At 51.7% G+C, this 23,882-nt stretch overlaps 2 protein-coding genes across 2 annotated transcripts; one reads left to right on the top strand and one right to left on the bottom strand.

Annotated features, from left to right (window-relative positions):
- Nucleotides 1–16,580: 16,580 nt before the first annotated feature.
- On the bottom strand, nucleotides 16,581–18,110 carry LOC122386017 (trypsin-1-like). The gene has a single exon (XM_043374798.1). It carries the CDS (start codon nucleotides 18,078–18,080, stop codon nucleotides 16,803–16,805), a length of 1,278 nt encoding a protein of 425 aa, XP_043230733.1. The 5' UTR covers nucleotides 18,081–18,110; the 3' UTR covers nucleotides 16,581–16,802.
- A 3,964-nt stretch (nucleotides 18,111–22,074) lies between these two features.
- Nucleotides 22,075–23,859, top strand: LOC122386015 (trypsin-1-like). The gene has a single exon (XM_043374797.1). It carries the CDS (start codon nucleotides 22,099–22,101, stop codon nucleotides 23,374–23,376), a length of 1,278 nt encoding a protein of 425 aa, XP_043230732.1. The 5' UTR covers nucleotides 22,075–22,098; the 3' UTR covers nucleotides 23,377–23,859.
- The last annotated feature ends 23 nt before the right edge of the window (nucleotides 23,860–23,882 follow it).

Raw genomic sequence — 23,882 nt, 5'->3', positions numbered from 1 at the left:
TCAGTTGCACTTCTACTCTTATCTCTTTATCTTCATCGTACTCTCATCATCTCAGCTTTCCGTCACTACTACACATGTTTCAAACTACGGTGTCTCTTTGTCTTCGCTTATCTCTTAGCATCATCTTCTTCCTCTGATCTCTTATCTCTTATCTCTGCGGTCTGCCTCCCCTTTCCCAAATTTTGAGAGCATTGTATGGTTATATGCCTATTACGGCCCACGTCCGGGTTCCACCGTGATCGAGCGTCTTTCTGAATTGCCCGTTTAGATACGGACCATGTCCGTTCCGATAATGCCTGGATTTCACTGGACTGTTAAGACGAGAGCTGGGGCCCTACGGTTCCCGATTAGATCTTGGTAAATCGGGAGCCTCGGGCGAACTGGTATGGGTGACTGGAAGTGATCTGAAATAAGTATTCTCGTTGGTGCAATGGTAACCATAATTAACAATAAGTATGGTTGAGCAGGGCGGTACTTGTCAGATCACTAACGTTTCTCGCATCCTATGACGCGCACTGGTCCATTGACAGGTAATTAAACGACCGATGGAATAAAATCGCACGCCTGTGTGACCGTGGCGTAGAATTCCGTGTTCACTAGTCGCCCTGGTGTGCTCATCCCAGTCTCTCCACTGATTTTTGGCAACAGTCTCGTAAAATGTCACAAAAATGACATTCCGGCTTGACGGAGTACAGTCACAGAATTGCAACTCGGTATGGAGGCAGGAACGCCTTTGCTGAGCCCTTATAGTAGCAATGAGAAACTATACAATGCTCTGAATTCTGATGGCTTTGAAAATTTCGTCCCATGAGACAGCAACTTATCTCGCTATTTCTGTCGTGCGCATATACCTATCTTTTCTTCGACTACTTATCTCCTTCCGCATCTGAATCTCATGCAAACGTATATCTCTCTCTAGATACCTCTGTAGTGGATACCACTTATACGTCAAGGAGGGTTCCAGACTCCCTGACCTCTCAATTTCTCTTTTCTCTATTCACTCTCTCTTTTCTTGTCCATGCACCGATGCTATGCACAGATCTAAGCGCGGAAACCGTGAATGCCTCTTCTTGGTCAGACGGCACCTTTGCTGCTTTTAGACGGCACCTTTGCTGTTTTTAATTTTATACCCGAGAACCGTAAGTTCACTCTGGGATTTAGAGTCGACCGGCGCGAAAAGACCAATCCTGGCGGCTTGCCTGCAGAAAAAGGGAACATCTGCTGCTACCAATGATGCATGGAACACAAGGAGCGCTTCAAAGTCGAACTGACGCGAAAACCATTCAACAATGGTGCAGGCTGCTGATATGAGTACCTTGAAACGCATCTAAGTTGGAAGGACATAAGGAGAACGCAACAGTGTGGTCAATGCTTCCGTAAGTGTTGAAGGTGGGAACGGCCTGCTGTTATGTAGCGACGTCGCATACGGTACTGAATGTGTTTCTGGTTCGAAAAACGCCAAGATGATAATTCAGCAAGGACGCAATCGTGCTGTGTGTCCAAACGACACAAAGATGAATAGTGGCGCGGGTATTTCACACCGAGTCGACAGAAAATGCAGCGACGATGTAAGTGCAGTACCGGGCGTATCAAAATTGAGATGATAGAAAACGCAACGATGATGTAAAATTCAGACGACAGAGAACGCAACGATGATGTAGGTAAACGGTACCAGGCAAAGAAGTACCAGGTGCCTCAAGATTGAGCCAAAAGAAAAGGCAACGATGGCAACGATGATGCGAATGGTACCGTGTGTCTCAAGATTGAGACGACAGAAGATAAAAAAATGAGGTAAATGACGGGCGTATCAAGCTTGAAATACACGATAAAACAACAAATATGCAAACGGTACCGATTGTCTCAAGATTGAGACGACAGAAAATGCAATGATGAAATAATGGTAGCGGGCGTCTCAAGATTGAAAATAGCGTCTCAAAATTGACAATGCACGATAAGCAACAAAAATGCAACTGGTGCCATGAGCGTCTCAAATTTGCAAACGATGGGACGAAAATGCGTCAATGGGCTGTGTTTCAAGATTGCAACGACGGGACGAAAATGTACCAATGACGCAACTGAGGCTAGAGTCGTCTCAAGATTACAACGGCGATGCAAACGGTGCCAGGAGCGTCGTATCAAGATTGCAAACGACGCGAAGAAAATGCAGTAAACGAGCAGGGACGCCTCAAGATTAAAACGGCCTGATAAAGCAACAATGATGCAAACCAAGGATGCAAACGGTACCGAGCTTGTTCATGGTTCGAAAAACGTCACGATGATAACTCGGGAAAGACGCAAGTGTACCTACTGTGTGCCCAACCGTTGCAGACAACAAAAAATATGGCGTGGGTGTCTCAAAACTGCAACAATGAGGCAAACGGATGGGGAAAGATTGCAAACGACACGACGATAATGCAGATGCAAAGGATGCCATGAGCGTCTCAAGATTGTAAGCGACGCGACGATAATGCAGATGCAAAGGGTGCCACGAGCGTCTCAAGATTGCATCGACGCAATGAAGCAAAAATGATGCAAACGGTACCGGGTACTGAGATGGAAGCTGCCCAATGCACCATGCAGCACGTTGCACAGAGAGCAGTGGATGTCTCTAAATGTAACGACATTAATACGGCACTCAATGGATTATAAATACTAATGAAATTTACGAAGAACGAAATTTACGGAGAAAATTGGACATTTCCTTGACGCACGAAAAGATAACTAGCTGTTATAACTAGCTGTTATAACGTGAGTTTGCAAACCAAACGTGCCTGATGAAGCCAATTGAAGATCATATGAAAATTTATGGTTTGAACCGTCCACCACGTGAACCGTCTATATCAATAGCATGAGAGTAAGGTAATCAACAGACGAGAGGGTTGAACTACAATGTAGGTGAGTTATTATGTAGGTAACCGTCCGTAGGTAGCATATGTAGCAAATAGGTACTTTTAATTAAAGTGCAGTGAACAACCACAAGACACGGCACAATTAAAGTGCAATGAACATCCACAACACACGGCACAATATCAAGCAGTGAACAACACTTGTGTGATCTGTGAGAGCGTTCGTGGCAGTGGTTCTGGGTGGCCAATGGTTTCCGGTGGGAGAATCTGTTTGGTAGTGACACTGGCGCCTCAACGCGCACTCATTTGACCGCGTGTGGAAACGAGAGTGTATGACAAGTGAAAGCGAAACCTGGGCCGGCCGAAACCGAAAGCGAAAGCGGAAGTGGCCGATACCGAAACTGAAACAACTGAAAATAGTGGCGAAATGTGCGGACAATTACACAAAGCAATACGACTCCTTTCGCGGTACCTCAACTTTTGGAAAATACAGCCAAGACAATACAAGACAAGTCAACCAAAACTATCCGGAGCAAACAAAATGTGCAATTCTTGGACCGAATAGTATTGAACACATAAAAGTGGATTCGCCTGTCCGAACAGGATCAAGAAACATCCCACTTCTGACACCAATGTGATTTCGGTTTTTCTGTTCGCCCCATGCCGGGTCGAACGTCAGATGGCCTTGCGGTGTGTGTGTCTCTGAGTGTGTACGTCGTCTTCCGCCCGGTGTTCCAGTGTTCTCCCCTCCATTCCCCTGACATATACCCATTCCCCATTTTCTTCCCCTGTGCCCAGACCTCTTTTTAAAGAATTGACTCCCGTCACCTAATGTATTTTACTAATCTACAAGTGCAGCAGAAAAGCAGATAAAGCGGGTTCAGGCCACCAGTAAATACCTTGTGACATACGGACAACTAATACGACTGTCGGGTACAGATAGCACGGGCCAACGGCCCACGGTGCGGACTCATGCCGCCTGGCACGACCTCCCTAGATGCTGATGGATATTTACCGAGAAGAGCTACCGATGCCATGATAGCGGACGAAATGGTGTGGTGGAGCCATGTCAAGGGTTGACCTGGCCTGAAGGGCAGCAGTGAGTGTGAAGAGTGGAAAGAGTGGAAATGAAAGTGTGCGCTTTTGGTGAACACTCACATTGCAGCGGGGGAACGGTTCGAGTAGCTCGAGCAGCACGTCCAGCAGTCGTCAGGCCGAGAGCGAGAGGAGACTGAGCCCCCTTGGCTCTCGCCCGGTCCCGTTTTACAGGGCATATTTTAAGGATTTTTCACTGCGTCCCAAAGGTGGCATAGGGCACACGCTTTGACCGGAAAGGGCACATTGCAAGCGAAATAGTATATAATGCAAGTGAGATAATGTACAGATACATTGTGTACTGTGCTGGTGGAGGGGCACTACAAGCGGGATATTGGGAGCGGGCTGTGATTGCTTTTGGCCAGTCTCGAAATTCGCCCAGTCGTAGTGCGTTCTTTATTCGCATTCAAAGGGCGGACCGGCGATTTAATGACATTTACATTGTTGTTAGTCACTCGTTTTCCTGAACGGCGTTGGGCGTGTTTGACCTCCCTTGACGCACCAAATTGTACCTGTGCTTAGAGAATCAAAATGAATATGCACATGATTAAAATGTGATACATACGTCTCTTCATGCGTTTTTCACCCTTATCAATCGATTCAAAATAGAGGTTGACGTGTGAAACATTGCCAATTTGCATTGAAGATACTATGTGTTTGAAATAATTAGATGACGACGTAAGGTCAAACAGTACCCACCTAAGTTGTGACAAGAAATCATCGGATTTTAAAGCTACATAAAAAATCCATCATAGATTAATGCTTTGGATGAACGGATGCTTTGGATGCTTCGGATTTCGCTTCCTTACTGCCTATCATGCAATATAACCCAAATTTTTCCCAATGGAAGTTCCTTTGTTTGATTATTATGCCCAGAAATGTGTCGATTTTGTGCCATTTCCGGGCGCTTTGGGGGGGGGGGGGAGGAGCATGGCCCCGTGGCCCCCTCTATATCCTCCTATGGCCAGACGGCATGACGGCCCTGATCTGACCGTATGCCATCAAATGTCAAACTTCGCAATGATGCGATATTTTTTTCGGAAAACGTGCCGGTATCTCAAAAGCTATGATAGCTACTGCTAGGAGGGCGCAATCGATAGGAGAAAAGCAATCGATATATTTTGAACAGCTCTTTCGTCAATATTTCGTCAGAATTGAGTTCAGATCAACGGTTAAGGCTCCATAGCCAGAAACGGGTAAAATTACAATTTTTGTCAATATAGGTTTCATGAAAAGCTTTTGAACTAAAAAAAGGTAGAGAATTTTCGTTTGCACGATCGTTCTTCTCTCATTTTCACCTCGAAATGTCAAGGTCAGAACTTGACCTCACATTAAGGTCATTTCGTGACCAAGATAGATCATGTCGCATATCAGTCGATGCGTTTCGATGAGGTACCTCAAAACAATGATACAATCCACTGTGCATGCAAAAGCCCTGTAGGGCCGGATTTTGGGCCAGGCTCCGGGCCTGCGGGCTCCAACTTGACATCTCTAAACAGGACTTTAGGGAAGGGGAGGACACAGAGTCTGAGCCCTAAGGACAGGGCAGGCACAGGCCATGAAGCTAAGATAAGACGGATACTTGAGGGCTGGGTACTCAGTGGGTAGGATGCAGGGTCCGAGGGCAAAGCAAGGCGCGGGTCTGAGGCTATCATTACACAAGGCCGGAGAGTAGTGCAAGACACAGGGCCTTAGAACACCTGATGATCAACACACCTGATGGCAGGGCAACACGCAGGATCTTAGAGCAGGGCAAGAAATAGTACCTAAAGGTAGAGCAAGACATAAGACACAGGTATGGCACAAGGCCCGAAACACCGCCCACGTCTTGTCATACCTTCGGGCCCCGAAGGTATGACAAGACGTGGGCGGTGTTTCACGGACGCTGCTATCAAATTCCGCGAGCTGACGTCATACTTGTGGTAGTGTTTGAGCAATGGGCCTGTTGATGTCTCCATGGAAACCCAATTTGACACGTGTAATAGCAGCGTGCTGCTATCACCGGTGAAACAGGGCCAGGGTATGGGGCCTGAGGGCAGGGCAAGGCTCAGGGCATGAAGTCAGAACAAAGCACGGGTTCTGAGGACAGGTAAGGGCACGGGGCATGAGGACGGGAAACGGCACGGGACCTGAGGGCGGGAGACACCACAGGGCCTGATGACAGGGCAGGGCACAGCGCCTGAGAGCGGGCATGGGACACGAGACCTTAGGGCAATGCAGAATACCGGGCTTGAGGGCAGAGTAGGCACAGGGTCTGATGGCATGGGACGGCACAAGGCCTGACAACAGGGCAGAGCACAGCAACTTAGTAGGGCGAGGCAGGGCACGGGCCTGAGGGCGATACAACGCATAAGGCTTAATGGCAGAATAGGGCACAGGGTCTAAGGGCAGGACAATGCACGCACATTGCACATGAGGCCAGGAAGCAGAACATGACAGGACAGGGCCTGAGGCAGGGCAAGGCATTAGGCTCGAGGATGGGCGCGGGGCCGGGGCATGAGGACATGGGAAGGCACAAGGCCTGATGGCAGGGCAGGGCACATTACCTGAAGACAAGGCAGCGGCACGGGGTCTGATGGCAGGACGTGTCACAAGGCTTGAGGGCAGAGAAGGGCAGGGGCCCCAAACTAGGGTAGGGCAGGGCACGGGGCCAAAAGACGGGAAGGCAGCGCATCAAATTTCCAGGCAGAATATATAAAGTATCGTGTTTGAGGGCAGGGTAGAGCGGGGCACAGGGCCTGAATGCAGAGCAGGGCACAGGGCCTGAAGAAAGGGCGGGGCAAGGTACAAGACCTTAGGACAGGGCACTGGGCAGGGCACATATCCTAGGGGTATAGTAGGGAAGAACATAATAAGGTGTATGACCAAGGGTAGGGCAGGGCACAAGGACTGGAGAGGGCATGTATGTGCTTAGGTACATAGTAAATCAGGGCACAAAGCAATCGGAAAGCCAACATCTTTTACACAGTAAAAGACCGAGGCATGTTACTTATTTTTGCTCGCACTTTTCGGCTGAAACCGTGGCATTTCAGTGTGGGACGCAGTGGTCCAAATTTCGCGAGGGCTACGTCCCAAAGGCAGGGGGCTGCGTCCCAAAATGGGACGCAGTCAGTATGTTAAAATATGCCCTGCCGTTTTATGCGCTCTCCCCCCGAGTTTTTCTTCGTGAGCCTAGCGGCCGGCCGAACCCCCCGAACCCGAGAGGTGCTGCCCCCTACGGTCTTCTAAGTGGTGAAAGGTGAGGCGTCGCTCCGGTCCGTTGTGAGTGTGTTTCTGAGAGTTGTTTGTCGTATCATGGCATCGGCAGAGTAAGATTGGCTCGAATGTTTGGCTACACGTACGATCGCATCTCTTCGGCTACGCTCTTATAGTTCTATTTGAATTTCAGTCGAGATACACACTAAGTAGACGTTGGCCATGACATCGGACATCGGTGAACATTTTTCGGACAGCTTGCCTGCACAGTTCTAACGTTGGTTTTACTGGAATGGATCACCGCGAGATTACATGACACCGTTGATCGATCAGATAGAATACAACGATATTCTAAGTAGGACAGTTTGTCGGGTAAATATAACAATAACTTGACGTCGCTAAATCAAATCAAACAGCACTACCTCGATATATCACTAAATTTATTCTGCCACCAACCCCCTTCATCCTTGATCGTCCTGCCCGTCCGCGGTGTTGTCGACGGGCGCTGCCAGCGGGCGGTATTTGCCCGCGGCCCCCGAGTGCCGCCGGCCATGGAGGTGTAGTCACCAGGCCGTGACGGCCGGCGTGGCGGCCGCATTTGGTCGTCCGGGACCGTGACAGACGTCGACGGTCGTTGTGGATGACGGCTTCGTCGAACGACGGGCGGCCGTTGTTTACTGCCTCGGCCGTCGAATGATGAGAGGGCTGCGTGACGGCCTCGCGGCCCTGCCGTCGGTGCAACAGGGCGGCGCCCTCTCCGCTCTGGAAGGCCAGATGACGTCCTTCGACTGCTCTATCTGTCATTCTGAGGGCAGAGGGTGATTTATAAGCGCGGCGCTGCACTGCGGTGGATTAATTTTTTCTATTAGAACTTATTTGAAGTCGGGAATACTGGCGCTGCGGCTCCCTTGCTGCAACACTGGAGGGGGGCGTAGTACTTGTTTGTGTGCACTTGTAACTAGGTTATAACCGGGTTAACTAGTTTTTATTGATGGGCGCGGTTCTGATTACGAGTGCCGGCTGCTATGATGTTTTTGTTGATGGGCGCGGCTCTGTGACGAGTGAGGGTTGCCCTTCGGCCACCGGCTGTGCAGAGAGAGAAGGCGCTGACCGAAACGAGCGACTAATCATATAATCATAGTAGAAGTGAACAGCCTTTTCCTTGCCCTTGTCGTCACGGACGCGGTACGTTACTCCTCTCTCTCCTCCGAGGCGGCCGATGATGGTGCCCGGGCCTTTGTAGTACAGTCCTAGCTTCGGCTTCCCGCCGACAGAGACCCTATTATCCCGAATCCATACCCGGTCACCAGCCTCGAACCCTTTTCCGCTCGCGCGCTGGTTGAATCGGGTCGCAGCCTCCGTAGCACTGGCCCGGGTTTTCCTGACAGTCGTCTGATAAGCCTCTGAAATGGCCTTTAGACGCTCTTCAAGGTAGCACCGGATATTTACCGCCCGATCCGGAGGGTTGATGACCGCATCGAGTGGCGTTTTCGGGTGGAATCCGTGCAGCAGAAAGAACGGGGAATATCCGGTGACGCTGTGCACAGACTACAGAGGTGTTGTAAGCCATGCAGTACGCCTTGATGTCAGCGTCCCAGTTCGTTCCTTGAGGGTCAACGTATTTGGCGACCATGTCCTTGAGTGTTCTCATAAAACGCTCTACCATACCATCACTCTCAGGGTGATAGGGCGTTGTACGCGTTTTCTGTATGCCCAGTCGCTTGCACGTGCACTGGAACAACGCAGACTCAAATTGGCCTCCTTGGTCCGAGTGAATCCTGTCTGGCACCCCCATGTCGTAAATCCAATCCAACAGCACCGTGGTTACGGTTTCGGCATCCTGCCGTCTGACTGGGTACACTCTGACGTATTTAGAAAAGTAGTCCATGATGACTACTGCATATCGGTTGCCATTCTCCGACACCGGCATCTCAGTGATGTCAATCACAATTCTGCGGAATGGCTGACTCGTGACCTCCGTCACCAGAGGAGCCCGTTTCTTCGGTGCAGGGCGATGGCGCCGTTGGCAAAGGTCACGCGTGCTGCAGTACCGACGGATGTCCGCGAACATGCCGGGCCAGAGGAAGCGCTGTCGCACTCTTTCCGTTGTTCGACTCCGTCCCAAGTGTGCGGACGTCGGATGGTCATGAGCGAGCGTCATGATCCTTGATCGCATCGAATCGGGGACCAGGGCCCGGAAGCCCCACTTCGTCCTCATGCCGAGGACGCCCTCCCGCACTTCGAGCTGCGTCCAGCTCCCACGCAGTAGCTCCCACTCGGCGAGAGGGTGATCGTGCGGTGGTTACCGACTGCCCAGACAGGCGTTCCGCATGACACTGAGGACCTCGTCCTCTTGTTGCGCCGTCTGCAACTCCGATTGTCCTGGTGCTTCAGTGATTAGGCGTCCCGCCTGGTCACCCTTCGCACTAGGTGGCGCAGTAGGCAGTGCGCAGACTTGGTCAAGTTCTGCTGCGCCTCGAGTCTTCCCCCCACATTCTTCCTCTTCACCAGAAGCAGGTTCTTGGGCTCTTGTAGCTGCGGTATGCACGGGTGCTTGACCGGTTTCGGCGGGACAAGACTTGCTGCGCTTACCCGTCCAGATATTGCCGTTGACTGGTCGCTGCCGGGACATCGCATCGGCATTGCCGTGATCACGGCCCGGCCGGACAACCACCCGGAACTGGTAAGAGCTCAGCTCGATGGCCCACCGGCCACGTCTTCCCGTCCCGTCACGTTCCACATTGATGGACTCCGGTACACCTGTGAGTGGTTTGTGATCGGTCACGACTTCGAATTCTGCTCCAACTGTGTACTGGTTGAATCGCCGGATGGCGTGAACGATGGTCCAGAGTTCTTTATCATATGTTGGCCATCTGCGCTGTTGCTTTGTCAGCACCTTACTGTCGTAGGCGATGACTCTCTCTCCGTGTCACCCACCCGCCCCGCGAGCACTGAACCGACTGCAGAGTCGGATGCATCCGTGTACAAGACGAATGCACCACGGAACGTAGGGAGGGCTAACACTGGAGGTGCAGTCAGCGCCTGCTTCAGACTCTCAAAAGCTGCTTCAGCTTCCGGCGTCCACGTCAGGTGGTCACCCACCACCTTGGCTTCCCTCAGCGGCTTCGTGAGATCCATGTATTGTGGGACAAAACGGCTGTAATATCCGCACAATCCGAGGAAGCTCTTCATGCCCAGCTCTTCATCTCTTCATCCGAGCTCTTCATCCGAGCTCTCTTCATGTCTTCGGTGGAGCCCAGTCGAGTATCTTCTGGATGTCATGTGGGTCCGGTAGGAGTCCCTCCTTTGCGACTCGGTGACCGAGGAACCTAACTTCGCGCTTTGCGAGGCGGCACTTTTCTGGTTTGAGCTTCAGCTTCGCCGACCTCACTCGCTTGAAGACATCACGGAGCGTTGCGATGTGCTCGTCCTCGGATCTACTTGATATGATGATGTCATCAAGGTAGACTAAACAGCGTTTCGAGTCCAGACCTGCAAGCACCAGTTCCATGAGTCGCTGGAATGTGGCTCCAGCATTTTTGAGACCCATGGCCATCACCCTGAACTGATGGAGTCCTTTGCCCGTGGAGAACGCCGTCTTTTCTCGGTCCTCTGTGGCCAGCGGGACCTGCCAGTAACCGGTCGCCATGTCGAGCGTCGTGTACCACGTCGCCCCCGCTAGGGTATCCAACGCCTCGTCGACCCTCGGCAGAGGATGCGCACATCCGCGAGTTCGGCTGTTGATCGCGCGGAGATCACCGTCGTATTCTGACGCCTTTCTGTTCTGCAGCTCACATCATCAACGTCATCATCATCACTGTCCTCAACGCCTCCGTCTGCAGCCAGGCACAACTTGTACTCGCAGTCCTTCTCGTTTGTGGCATCATAAAATGTCCCTAGGTCACTGCCTCTGAGAACACGGACTTCTTCAGACCCAACATTTGTCAAAATGATCGAGACGCACCCGTCGTCGTCTGCAACGACCAGAGCCCTTGGAGTCAGGAGTCCCTCCCGCTCCGCTACGGTTAATGGCTCGAATATCCCGGCTGCACCCATTTCATCACTCTGCACGCCGTCCACTCTCTCCAGCTTACCGGCTACCACGCTCTCTGACCGTGCTGGAATGACGACGTTCGACAGTAATCGCACTCGCGCACGTCTTGGTCGAACCTGCTCCCGGCTCGGCAGGGGAACGCTCATGGTTCCAATCTTGAATGAGCCAGAGTCGTCGTCAATGACCGTGCGATGCATGCACGTGAAGTCGCGACCTAGTATCACGTCGTACACGAGGTCGTCTGCCACGGTCACTACCGGGCATCGGAAGCTGACTACATCAATGCATAATGAGAGGTTTTCCAACTCACCAACTACATGCAGGGAGGTACCTCCCGCTCCGATAGCATTGCGCGCGCTCGGGCTGAGCCGGATTGCTCTGAGTGCTGGGTTCCCCTCATAAAATCCTCTTCGCATCATGGTGAAGTCGGCATCAGTGTCCACCAGCGCCCATGTCGGAGCGCCGTGAATGACGACCCGAACGGCCGACGCCGTGAGTGGGGACGCTTTCGAGAGGACTGGGACCTGTCCCACGGCTCCAGTCCGGTTCAGTTTTCCTGATGCGCACCGGCGCCCCGCCGGGGATCAGCAGCTCTTGTCTCGGAGTGGCCTCCGCCAGTGCTGCCACCCTGGAAGTATTGGCACCCCGCCATCCAGTGGCCCTGCTGCCCACAACATAAGCAGAGCGGCAGCGCGCGCCCATCCCTTGTCGACGGCAGTGAAATGGGGCAGCGTCGCTTGAGGTGACCCAATTCTCCACAGCCGAAGCATCTGACGCTAGGTGAACCACGGCTACGCTCGGGGCAATCTCGCTGAAAATGACCCGGCTGCTCGCAGTGGTAGCACCGGGGAAGTCGGCGAGACTTACTCGCATCAGTTGTCGTCTTCGGCGCCATTGTGATGGCCGATATCGACTCGTGTAGCCCGCGAATATGATCTTCGATGGCTGTGAGCCGGTTGTTGTCCGTCACAGTCTTTTCGGCTTGACCCACGGTTGCTTCACCCCCGACCGGGCGGACCGCCCCGATGACGTCGACCTCGCGATTTCGCACCGCCTTGTGCGAAATCGCCACCGAATTCTTTACTAACGCGTACCGCGTCAGCCAGAGTGGATACGTTTTGGTTGATTAACCTCTCTTGCAATTGCGTGTCACGGAGGCCACAGATGAATCGGCCGCACTGGAATCCCTCCATAGCGCTGTGGTCGCTGGGCAGAGCCGGCTGGGCTAGCCCACTCAACTCTCTGATCCTGGCTGAGAAGTCTTCAACAGACTCCGAAGGTGACTGGCAAACTCGGTTGAGTTCGGCATGAGCCTGCAACGTGCTTATTTGCCGACCGAAACGACTTTTTAGTGCTTCAACCACCCTGCCGTAGTCCTTCCGTGACTCTTCGGTGAGTGACGCGAATGTGTCCAGTGCGGCTCCGTCCAAAAGACCCACCATAGCCGCCAGCCGGTCCCGCTTTCATGCTCGCCGTCTGAGCTTCGAATCGGCAGAACCATTTTTGCCACCCTTCACCCGACTCGCCACTAAACTTAGAAGCTCTAGAAAGGAAAAGGGCAAATAAATCCATGGTAGTTTCCGGTTATGCTGTGTCAGTCAGGGCTGTTTATCAAGGCTTTACCAAATTTAATGACTAAAGTCTACCAAAGAGAACCTCTCATCGCCCAAGCGTATAATACTCATCGGTCCCGTCCGCTTTTCCAGTGTGAACTTGCACCGGCCGTCACCAAACTGGCACACACCACAGCACCCACTTCTTCGCTAAAATTTTATATGCAGCCGATTTACGTTATGGGTCCTACCGACCGCGCCAAAATATGTTAGAGCCAGGTAAAAGCTGCATATACTCGGATACTGTGTATTCTCTGCCAACCGTCAGAGACCGTGCTCAGTTCCCGGCGACCCGCCGATTGACCCCGTCCGGTCACGGTCGCGCCCTTATATAACCACGGCACAGAGCGCATGCGCGGTGACCGCGCGGCGGTCAGGCGGCTCGCCGGCCGGACGGCCGGGCCGCCGACCCATCCTGTTCCACGGCCCCACACGGCCGGTCCGCGGTCACAATATCCCAACAGAAGGTCACCCGATGACCTAGGACCTTAAAATTGGGTATCATCGGCTTCCTCTCGTGACGGGCAACACGCTCCTTTTTTCCCGCGAAGCTCTAGCTCGATCAGGGGCCAAACGCGAGGGGGGGGGGGGGGGTCGTACTAGTGATGTCAATCGGATACCAACTTTTTGGTATACCGATACCAAACCGATACCAAGTTGGTATTTGGTATTTCAATCCGATTGTTTTTGGTATTTTGTTGGTATTATGAACCCTTGCTAATGTATACAAGGTTGAAAAATCGGCAAAAAGTTGGTATTTTCCTCATCTTCTCAAATTGGTTCGGTTTCGGTATTTCCTGATGGTTTTGGTCGGTATTTAGTTTGGTATCGGTATTCCGATTTTCTGTAATTGACATCACTAGGTCGTACCAACACCCCCCCCCCCTTGTGCCGTCGAAGGACGCAAAATGGCCTGTGCCGGCGAGGTTTAATGTCCTCGGTGACAATGGGCCTCGTTACAACTCCGATCCGCGGCATCGCCTTCTTTGCCTCGCAAGTTCTGCACGTAGATATGTACATTTCCGCACATGAGCTCTGGTAAGTACGTTCGCATACTTTCTTTTGAGCTGTTCGACAGTTTTATCGCTGCCAGGATGACCACCACTGACGTGCACTTTGTTAACCCGCGCCCGGCTGGGGGTCCTGGATTTCCACGCCCTGCTGGGGGGGGGGGGTTGAACCCCCCCCCCCCGTGTCGGAGTTGAAGTCGGTCGGAGTCGACAGTTCCGCCCGGAGTCAGTCTTACCGACTTAATCTTACCGACTCCGACTCCGGAGTCCGAGTTAACACTGCATGGCTCAAGCCTCAACGTCATGCACTGCACCTGTTTGGTTGACGATACTGCGCTCGAAATTAGATTTTGTCGAATGCAGGCCCTTTTGCTGTTTTGGGCGGAAGCTGTCAAGAAGCGGAAGCTTCTTGTGCGAAAGAAGCACAAGACGGTGAATGCCCCAGAACCTGTTTTTTAGTCCTGCATGTTATTCTTAATGCATATTAGACACTTCGTTAAACATCTCATCTCCATAAAACATCTAAACATCTCCATTATGAACGTCAGAATCATGAAGATTTTAATAGAACCGTCCGGAGTCGGAGTCTGAGTCGGAGTTGATTTTTGAACCCGGAGTCGGGGTCGGAGTCACCCTAAAATCCATCGACTCCGCAGTCCTGATGTGCATCCCTGTGTTTCCGTCATATCTGCCGGATACTGTACATGTATGTTGCCGTAATTATGTTGTTCGACTGTTCTGTCAGTATCTGTATGACCAGCAGTGCACCAGTAGGTATTGACGAAATAGGTAGGGGAGACCCGGAAGGTATGGGCCCCCTGGAGGTATGGGCCATCGCAGTTTTGAAGAAGTGTTGCGTATTTTTACACATTTGACCGTGTGAACTGGTAGCAGCCATTCCGTTATACAACCCACGTGGTTTTCAAAATCTTCCTCAGTCTTCTTTGGCAATGAGCGATGATAAAGCGCTTTTGCCCTCTTCAAGTAAAATACTGTACATACAGAAAATTTGTGATAAATTTGAACCAGGCTCGTTTTATGATGTCAGACCAACGCTAACATAAAGTTTAAAACATGCAAATTAAGACTGGATAGACAATTTGAAGCTTTCTTGTAAGATAACTTGCTGAGATGCTACGCAAATTTTGGCGGCCTAACCGGGAGGTTCGGGCCACCCACCCCCGTTGGTCCTAAATTGCTAAAATGATGCTTTCATTGAAAGTCATCTTCAATAAGTTTTATTTTTGTCGCGCAAGGTTGAAAATTTAACTTCAAATTACATTCGAATAGAAAATATTATTTATTTTATTTCATGGTGCATGATTGAGTTTACCAAAATACATATGTGCCCAAGTGACCTCCATGAAGTAAGCTGTTGGCCGCTTATGCAGTTCCTGGGCTCTAAGAGAGATCAATGTAGATACCAGCAACGAGTATTGTTCTCATTGTCGAAAAAAGAATATGAAACATGGCACCGGCCATACCTCCCGGGCCATGGCCCATACCTCCCGGTGTATTTTGATGGATCGAAAAATCACATTATTTATTGAAAGTTATCTCGAGACAAAATAGTTGATCCCAGATGCGTAATATCAGGCACACTTTGGAGGCGAAAGGCAATTTCACGTGCACAGAGTGAAAAATAGGGTCCGGCCACTGCCCACTGGAAGAAAATTGCCTTTTCACAAAACCGGCCCATACCTCCCGGGTCTCCCCTACATCACCTATATATGAGAAAAATCAAAAAGTCGTGCTTCAGAGTTTTTGCCAAGCTGTTTCGTGCTAACTATTGAGGAAAACCAAAAGCACTGTAACGAAATTCATTCCTACCCCGTCCTCCACCTCCCTCTGTACTTACTGTCCAGCCCCCTTACCCACTAACAATATCCTTATATGGTCCTCGCTCCTCACCTGTGACGCCTGTCCTGGCCCACTTCTGATTGGTCTGGTGCTATGATATGACGTATGTACATCTGTATGTATGACGTGTGTGTATGACGTTTTGATATAGCAGCCGACGCCGAGCGCCGAGCAGGATGTGTGAAAGGAACATTCGAAAGCCAACCGCCGTAGTGGCCTGACGTGCTGTTGTTCAAAGTCTCGGCCGATTGTTTATCACTTTTGGATTCTATCGCCAAACTTACAATGCATGCTTGGAGAAAAAAAAACCGTGTTGGTTGAACGGCTCGAACAAGAGGTCCCCAAACAGACTATCACAGAAGAAGAAATTGTTTATTTAACTTTTACATTTGCTACAAGCACCCATCTATGCTTATTTTCATTTAATCTAGCTAGCCACTTATAGTATGTTCACTAACCAGTAATGGCCGAATCTATCAAATGACTGAAAGGGCGGTTGCGGGGGGGGGGGGGTATCAGGGCCATGCCCATCAAGGGGCCATATCATTTGCACCCACCCACCCCAAAAAAAAATCGATGTGCCTTCATGGGCGTATGGGGCCCTGGCTTAACAGCTTCCATACCGGTCTTCGAAGGTCCTACACTGACCTCTGAGGGCCCTTCAGTGGCGGTCAAGCGCCACATTGACCGCTGAGGGCTCATATCGACCTCTCAGGGCCCTGTGCAATGAAACGGTGGTGCTAGACAATAGGCAGACTTAAACCTTTGCATACCACCGCAATGTGTTTACTCTGGAGGAAGATTTGTATCTTTTCACGAAGGTATCTCCCCTTAAATATCTCACTTTTGAAGTGGATTCCTATCTCTGCATGTGCCACCCTCATATGAGGGGAAGGGGGCGTCTAACTTAGTTTACGGATTTCTATTGATGCAGGACTTTATGGCAAACGTTTTTAAGTCCGAAGTCTGGACGTCACTCAGACGAACAATGCACATCAACACCAAGACTTGTATTGTTTGTGAATGTTGTCAGACGAAAACCATTTCATTTTCAAGCAATGTTACTAAAAAAATGTACCTACCTACAAGAGGAAATTCGAAATCGTCAACCGTTCTTTCCACAAAGCCGTTAGCAGAGGCTGGCGTCGGCGGTGTTCTGCTGGATCCAGCTGGTGACCTCGGTCACGCGCGCGTAGACGCCCGGGTAGCCGACGTCGCCGCAGCCGGCGCCCCACGACACTACGCCGATGAGCGTGTAGCGTCCGCTGACGTCGGTCACCAGCGGGCCGCCGCTGTCGCCCTGGCAGGAGTCCTTGCCGCCGGCCTCGACGCCGGCGCACAGCATGCTGCTGTTGATGGTGGAGCCGTACGCCCGGCGGCACTGGTCGTTGGTCATGGTCTGCACGGTGACCTCCCGCAGCACGGTGGCCTGAGAGCCGCCCGAAGAGGTGGTTCCCCAGCCGCTGACGATGGCGTTCACGTTGGAGAACTCGCCGCCGGTCGGCAGGCACGCCGGGGCCACCCTGTTGGACAGCGACGAGAAGTCGATGGTGGTCGACAGCTTCAGCAGCGAGAAGTCGTAGCCGGACCCGGAGGCGGATGTGTACGACGGGTGGTCGATGATCTGCGCCACGCTGAAGCGCATCTCGCCGTCCGAGGTGCCGATGCGGTGCTCACGCAGCAGGACCTGGATGCCGCTGGCCGACTGGCCGGCGGTGCAGTGGGCCGCCGTCAGCACGTAGCGGTTGTTGATGACGGTGCCGCCGCACCAGGTGCGGCTGCCGCCCGTGCTGACCAGACCCGCCTGCCACGGGTACTCGTTGACCTCGGTCTGCACACCGCCGACGATGCGGGAGGCGCGGTTGGCGACGCCGCAGCACTGGTCGCCGGAGGGGCTGCCGGTGGCCGCGGTGGTGGCCGCGGTGGTGGCCGCCGTGCTGCCGCTGCCGCTGCCTGTCGGCACAGTGATAGTGCAGGAGAAGCCGCTCCTCCTGACGGAGCCGTCCGTGCTGAAGATGACATCCAGAACGGTGCCGCTCACGTTGGGCCCGGTGAAGCCGCAGAACCGCTGGCCGTTGACGGAGAGGAAGTCATACGAGCAGGAGCTGTGGCTCTCTACGTTGAATCTCTCACAAGAGATGGAGATAGTCTGACCGTCGCGTCCCTGGAGTGTATAGCTCCGGTAAACGCCATTCGGATAGTTGTCCGGGTAGTTGGGCGAAGTCACGGAGTAGCTTCCAGCAGCCAGCGTGTACGAGGCCCTCTCTTTGGAGTCGGGCTCCGGCAGCGGCTGAGCCTCGGACTTCAGTCGCGGAGAGATCTCCGGGACTTCGCCATAGGCCTCGCCAGGCGACGGCTTGGCGAGGGCGGCGCCCAGCACCAGACAGGAGAGCACCAGACGGAACATGATGCTGTCGTTCTGATATGACTGAGGGCGCAGCTTTTATACGGTCCACGCACGATCCCAGGTGGCTCGTGACGATAGCCCGTCAGAGGCGTTGACGCACGTGTCGCGTACGGGAGACGGCCGCGTTGTCACGGCTACGATGAGCATGTCGATCAGAGGCTGGCAGTCGGACATTCGCCACTTGGCGCCCTGACCAAAGAAGTGCAGCACATGTGGCACGGGTCAGCGACAAGACAGCCCAGACATCCGCTGACAGGACATCCATCAGAGATAATAGCTCTACAATCTACATATGAGGAAGCACCTAAATGCGCATGAGAAGCATATTTCGTGTTAAATAACGGCAGCATATTATATTCAGTGGTGTGTGTTTAATAGGTAGTGTGGGGTGGGGCGATTTGAACATAGTATGAATAACACAAAATTGCGGAAAATCCATAAGTGGCACGACAATAAGACCAGTGAGGGAAATTATCGTAACTAAAAGGGCTATCATATGAATGGGGTTTAAAGTTTCATGGAATGAATATGTTGACGCACACTGTAGAAAATCAATTTTGCAAGTAAGAACGCTCAATAACACGTCATTGCAACTTCATTGCAGCGCAAAATCTTACACTGCTAGTGCTAGCGCCCAATACGCAACGACTTGCGTTGCACAAGGACCTATAGTCTGGCAAACCTAAGAAAGAATGGATTTAAAATGCTGCGGTCATTGATGCATGTGCATTTACATTGTGAGAGCATATTTTCTCTCACAACTTTTCACACCAATTTCTCCGAGCCATACATTTCAAGTACTCAAAACACGTGCAAAGTGATTCAGGCGCCTTAACTCCGTTCTTTCTTAGGTTTGCCAGACTATAGTAAGTGACTTCAATCCAAGGAATTTGCTTTTGAAACCTGCATTTAAATATGACAGTGTAATCAGTAATGTTCAGCGTGGGCCTGCTAGGCCGATGATGCTCCTGACAGGCCTGTGGTGCCCCTGACAAATTTGTGCCCGCAACAGGCCCGTGGTGCCCCTGACAGGCCCAAGGTGCCCCCTGCGAGGTCTGTGGGGCCTCGGGCAAGTCTGTGGTGCCCCTGGCAGACCTATGGTGCTCTTGCTAGGTCGATGGTGCTCCCAACAGGCCTGTGGTGCCCCTGACAAGCCGGTGGTGCCCCTGGCAGGCCTGTGGTGTCCCCGGGCCCCAAGGGGGCGGGGGTCATGACCCATATGACCCACCCTTGGATCCGCCACTGGTCATTACTTGCAGACTGACTCATTTGACATCCATTGCAAAACATGTCACAGTAGTATGTTTGTCACCCTGTTCCTTTATGCCCATTTTTATAGAAGGCAAATCTCGATGACTGGGGGGCAATTCTGTTGAGTGCGGGGGTATTTGCCCCCCCCCCCAGTGAACATGTTAAAATAGGCCCTGCATACAGGAACCGCAGTGCAGGACGCATGAGCCTATCTGTTGGCGTCCTGAACAGAACATTAATTTTTATTTGGAACATAGTTAGGAAAAATGTCCACGAACAAGGTCATAGATTTTATCACAATCGCCAAAGCCGAACGCTGTTACCGGACACTGAGGTCGTTACGCTTCAAGCGTGGTTCGTACGATAAGGATTCTGAATTTACACGCTCTTGGAATGTTTAAAGGTATTGAGCATGGTACGCATTCTCAAAATTCGCTGACCACGTTTTGCATCCATTCACGATCATCTCGTCCACAGCTTTTAAATGAGTTTTTTCAAAATAAACGGGCATCTTAACCCGCGCATGACTTGGGTATTTTCCATAACGCGAGTGACTAAGGGGGGGGGGGGGGCTCTCCAGAGCCCCCGTCCTATCTCCGAAACAACTGGGCTGGTCGTCAAAATTCAAACGGCGTCTGATAGCCCTGGAAAAACTGTCGAGCGAAACCTATTTTCATCGACCTCGAGGTCACCGATGACGTCACAGGTCAGGTCAGAGTAAAATTATCGGCATTTTTGCTTGTCTACAATTTAGGCTCTGGCCGCCGACTTACAAGTCCGATCAGGCTAATTTTTGGTTTACGCACTCCTTGATATATACCTTAGATACCCTGAGGGTACCGAACTTTTACTTCGAATTTTTCAGGTCAAGGCCAGGTCATCCTAGGTCACGAAAATTGTATATCATGTATCGGTCACGTGACGCATGTTTTATGATCCATTTTACACGTATATTTTGAAAATAATGTCATCTGTGTCATTTGAGGTCCTTTTCAGCTGAATTTACCGGAGGTCAGGTCAATTCCAGGTCAGAAAAGTTCAAATTTTGAAAATGAATTTTTTCAACAAAAAAGGTCCCTATCAGATGCAGTTTTAGCTCAGGAACGCGATAGTGCCATTTATATTGCTGTACGATGTCAAAAACGTACTGAAAACTGGTTTTGAAAAATAAATAATAGTAAAATTTTGACAATAATGCAAATAACTTGGCTATTTTTGAAGATATTGGGCTAAAACTTGCTAGAGTAAGTTATCAGTGTGTGTTCTATCACATATATTCCGGTTTCTGCGACAAAAAAAAATTGGAAAAAAATCAAAAAATATATTTTTGTAATTGTAAAAATATTTTCAAAAATTCGAAAATTCGAGATAGCAGTTTGATAGCTACGTGTATTTGTAGTCCACTGGTGCAAAAAATGTATCTAGCTCCTAAAACTAAGCTCTTGAGAGCGTTTGCCGTAATTCAATATTTTGCCTTAAAATCGGCACTCTGACGTCATTTCCGGCCAAACTATGGTAGCTAGAAAGTTGAAATTCTAACACAAGGTGTCAAATTGATGCCGCTGAGGGTATGCAAGTTTCATGTTGATCCGTGAAACGGTTTAGAAGATATCGCCATTCGCCGAAAAACGGTAGGGGAGCTCTGTAGAACCCCCTAGACACCCGTCTTGGCGCCGCGCGGACCCCCGCGGACTTGCGCCTTGATGAGCTGAACACAATGAGATCATTCGTGCCGCGTGCGGCTGTACCTTTTTCTGTAAGGAGTTATTAGCAAAAAAAGTTGACCTTTGATGTCACATGACCTTACGGCTGTCCAATAGCAAACAAGACATTAAGGTAGTCAAGGACAAGGTTACTCATGAACGACGCTATTCATGGTATTGCACATGCACATGCACATGTGCCCTCGTGATGTTCCGTTCCGTTCGGTTTATTGAGTATGATTTGGGATCACGCATTGAACAATGCTGAACACTGTCAAACGGAATTGGTCGGATAAGGATTCACGTGTTAGTTTGCAGAACTGCGTCAGCGTATAGTGCCCCGAATAATCACTAACAATATTGTTAGTGATAAAATGTTCTACCGGTTGTACCTACTCTTTATTTAAAGAGTAGGTACAACCGGTAGAACATCCTCCAAGACGGGTGTCTATCTAAACCACTGCAAGGGCAAACGGCCAAAAAGACGTAAAACCTATCTCTAGGTCAGTCTCACAGTGGACCTCTGGCTTCATTGGACTGTCAGTGGACCCCTGCGCATCAACAAGGACGCAAAGAAGTCTGCGCGGAGGTTTTCAGAAGTAATGGTGACGGGATGGTGGCCTCATATGCCGATAAGGAGACCTCAGAAATGGCTTCCGGGACTCTATGTGAGTCCTTCAGCCCACCCGGTAGACCCCGTAGAGGTCGATGTTGAATCCTCAGATGCTGCAACGGGGTAGGTATAGAATAAACTGGAGTGGGACCTCAAGGCCTGACGCAGAACCCTTAGGCCAGCCCGTTTGCCAGACATTTTGCGAAAGTGTTGGACATGGTTCGTTGACGAACACCGACCGTATGCTTAACTTCTCTGTTAGCGGCTTCAGTGGCAACTGCACAATGCCGCCACTCCCAGTGATTTACACAGAGCAGCTGTGACGGTACAGCCATCTCCTGTACGCGACACGTGCGTCAGCGGCTCTGACGGGCCAATGTCACGAGCCACCTGGGACCGTGCGTGGACCGTATAAAAGCGGCGCCCTCAGTCATATCAGCACGACAGCATCATGTTCCGTCTGGTTCTCTCCTGTCTGGTGCTGGGCGCCGCCCTCGCCAAGCCGTCGCCTGGCGAGGCCTATGGCAAAGTCCCGGAGATCTCTCCGCGACTGAAGTCCGAGGCTCAGCCGCTGCCGGAGCCCGACGCTAAAGAGAGGGCCTCGTACACGCTGGCTGCTGGTAGCTACTACATCACTTCGCCCAATTACCCGAACTACTATCCGAATGGCGTTTACCGGAGCTACACACTCCAGGGACGTGACGGTCAGACTCTCTCCATCTCTTGTGAGAGATTCAACGTAGAGAGCCACAGCTCCTGCTCGTATGACTTCCTCTCAGTCAACGGCCAGCGGTTCTGCGGCTCTACCGGGCCCAACGTGAGCGGCGCCGTTCTGGATGTCGTCTTCAGCACGGACGGCTCCGTCAGGAGGAGGGGCTTCTACTGCATCATCACGGTGCCAACCGGCGGCGGCAGCGGCAGCACGGCGGCCACCACCGCCGCCACCACCGCGGCCACCGGCAGCCCCTCCGGCGACCAGTGCTGCGGCGTCGCCAACCGCGCCTCCCGCATCGTCGGCGGTGTGCAGACCGAGGTCAACGAGTACCCATGGCAGGCGGGTCTGGTCAGCACGGGCGGCAGCCGCACCTGGTGCGGCGGCACCGTCATCAACAACCGCTACGTGCTGACGGCGGCCCACTGCACCGCCGGCCAGTCGGCCAGCGGCATCCAGGTCCTGCTGCGTGAGCACCGCATCGGCACCTCGGACGGCGAGATGCGCTTCAGCGTGGCGCAGATCATCGACCACCCGTCGTACACTTCTGCCTCCGGGTCCGGCTACGACTTCTCGCTGCTGAAGCTGTCGTCCACCATCGACTTCTCGTCGCTGTCCAACAGGGTGGCCCCGGCGTGCCTGCCGACCGGCGGCGAGTTCGCCAACGTGAACGCCATCGTCAGCGGCTGGGGAACCACCTCTTCGGGCGGCTCTCAGGCCACCGTGCTGCGGGAGGTCACCGTGCAGACCATGACCAACGACCAGTGCCGCCGGGCGTACGGCTCCACCATCAACAGCAGCATGCTGTGCGCCGGCGTCGAGGCCGGCGGCAAGGACTCCTGCCAGGGCGACAGCGGCGGCCCGCTGGTGACCGACGTCAGCGGACGCTACACGCTCATCGGCGTGGTGTCGTGGGGCGCCGGCTGCGGCGACGTCGGCTACCCGGGCGTCTACGCGCGCGTGACCGAGGTCACCAGCTGGATCCAGCAGAACACCGCCGACGCTAGCCTCTGCTAACGGCTTTCGTAATCACGACTTCTCATATTTGTAAAGCAGTAATGCTTATATATGAAATGTGGTTATCAGATGCACACGATTGTGGTGCACACTGCACATGATTCAAAATAACCTTGACACTTTCGGCGCACATAACTTTGGGATGTTGTACACACAATGAATTGACACTAAAGACTCGGAGAGTATGTTTAGTATATCGTTAATACAGTTTTTGCAAGTCAAAAGTCTTTGCGACCGTTGTGATGTCTTCAGTCTGATGTTTCCTTTTGGCACTTTCTTCCTTGGTACTTTCAGCGTCAATATCCACTGTTCACTGTTCAGTCGATGAATGCAGTTTTATTTTATTATTGTTATTATTTTACTGAATCGAGCTCTCCGCATGCAAAGTTGCATATTGGGTATCAGCTGGATTGGCAATTTCGAGCTTTGCTCTTTTTTTTAACTTCGGCTTCGTACACTACACAATACACATTCAATCTTCTACCTATAGGTAGGCACATTAAGTG

This window comes from Amphibalanus amphitrite, unplaced genomic scaffold, assembly GCF_019059575.1.
Source record: "Amphibalanus amphitrite isolate SeventyFive unplaced genomic scaffold, NRLGWU_Aamphi_draft 000237F_arrow, whole genome shotgun sequence".
In the NCBI taxonomy this organism is placed as follows: Eukaryota; Metazoa; Arthropoda; class Thecostraca; order Balanomorpha; family Balanidae; genus Amphibalanus; species Amphibalanus amphitrite.
Note: the sequence above shows the minus strand (reverse complement) of the source record. Positions and strands in the feature narration are given on the sequence as shown.